The 1480-nt window shown below is 51.5% G+C and overlaps 1 protein-coding gene across 1 annotated transcript in view; it reads right to left on the reverse strand.

Annotated features, from left to right (window-relative positions):
• Positions 1–847: 847 nt before the first annotated feature.
• SF3A1 (splicing factor 3a, subunit 1, 120kDa) overlaps positions 848–1480 on the reverse strand; it is a gene marked incomplete at its 5' end in the record, with an annotated part of 11251 nt that continues 10618 nt past the window's right edge. Inside the window, one exon of the mRNA XM_008946183.1 lies at positions 848–1041. Within this exon, the coding sequence (XP_008944431.1) occupies positions 940–1041 (102 nt within the window). The remainder of the gene's footprint in view (positions 1042–1480) is intronic.

Genomic DNA, 1480 nt, shown 5'->3' on the forward strand with positions numbered 1-1480 from the left:
AAGACTGAGGGTTCTCCAGTCTGGCAGTACTAGGAAGACTGAGGGTGTGCCAGTCCAGTGGCACTGGGAAGTCACAGACCCACACGTTGCTCCCAACACCTGCCCCATACCTGCTGGTGCCACCAAGAGCTTCACCCTCCCGGCCTCCTATTCCCACCAGCCTCATCCCTTCCCAGCCCAGACAGGACCAACTGGGCACAGATCTGCAAGGAAAACAGGAAAGGATCTATAAAGAAGCGGGGGAGCTTTTGGGGGCTTGGAAAGCTCCACCTCAGTCATTTCTAGAAGTTCTACCAGCCTGGCAGCACAGAGCTCCTGGCCCAGCTTTAAGTGCTTGGCCAGGAGCTCAGCCCTGCCAGGCTGGTAAAACATTACCATTCCCAAAAAACACAACAAATAATAATTAAAAAAACCAAACCATAACACACCCCAAAGCCCAAGGATGGAGGTGTTTATTAAAACAAATCCCAGCACAGAGCCGTTCAAGCAGATCTCCTTTATCTCAGGGAACACTCATGCTGAGGGAGGATAAATTCCCAAGTCAGGGTCAGAGACAAAGAACACGAGGGTTTAATGTTGGGAAGGCAAAAGTTTTTAAGGAGATAAGGTTAAATGAAGCAACAAGCACTGGAGGAAAGCTGATGATGCTCTTGGGCAGTGGAGAGCCCTCCAAGGTGGGTCTAGACTAAGCTGGGCATGACCTCAGTGGGAATTCAGCAAAGAGCCAGCACTCAAGCAAAGCATCTGTCACTAACAGACTGCTGCAGCTCCACACACATTTTGGGGTTCTATCAACCTCCCCCCTGAAAACAGGGCTTCATGGGCTCTCTTTTCAAGCAGGCAGTTGCAGCAGCCCCTAAAAAGGTCAGGAGGGTTTGTGGGGTTGGGGTTACACAAGTGGCAAACGCAGCCACGTTACATCTCTGGGCCCCATGGCTCCTATTTCTTCCTGCCACCTCTTTCTTTCAGTGCCAGGTGGATCAGAGAGCCACTGGTCATGTTGTAGTAGGCCAGAGAGTTCGAGTCCTTGATGAAGATGCCCTGAGGAAAGAAGGAAAAAAAAAACAAATCAAAACAAAAAAGAATTATATAATCATTAAGGTTGGAAAATAACTCCCAAGATCAAGTCCAACCATCAGCCCAACACAACCATGACCACCAAACCATGTCCCCACGTGCCACGTCCACAAGTCTGTGGAGCTCCTCCAGAGCTGGGGACTCCAGCACCTCCCTGGGCAGCCTGGGCCAAGGCCTCACCACTCTGCCAGCAGAAAAATTCTTCACAAGATCCAACTGAAACCTCCCCTGGGGCAGCTTCAGCCCATTGCCTCTCATCCTGTCACTGGTTCCTTGGGAGAAGAGACCAACTCCCACCTCACTCCAGCCTCCTCTCAGGGAGCTGCAGAGAGCCAGAAGTTCTCCCCTCAGCCTCCTCTTCTCCAGACTAAACACCCCCAGGTCCCTCAGCTGCTCCTCACAA

This window comes from Merops nubicus, unplaced genomic scaffold (assembly GCF_000691845.1).
Source record: "Merops nubicus isolate BGI_N331 unplaced genomic scaffold, ASM69184v1 scaffold37268, whole genome shotgun sequence".
Classification (NCBI taxonomy): domain Eukaryota; kingdom Metazoa; phylum Chordata; class Aves; order Coraciiformes; family Meropidae; genus Merops; species Merops nubicus.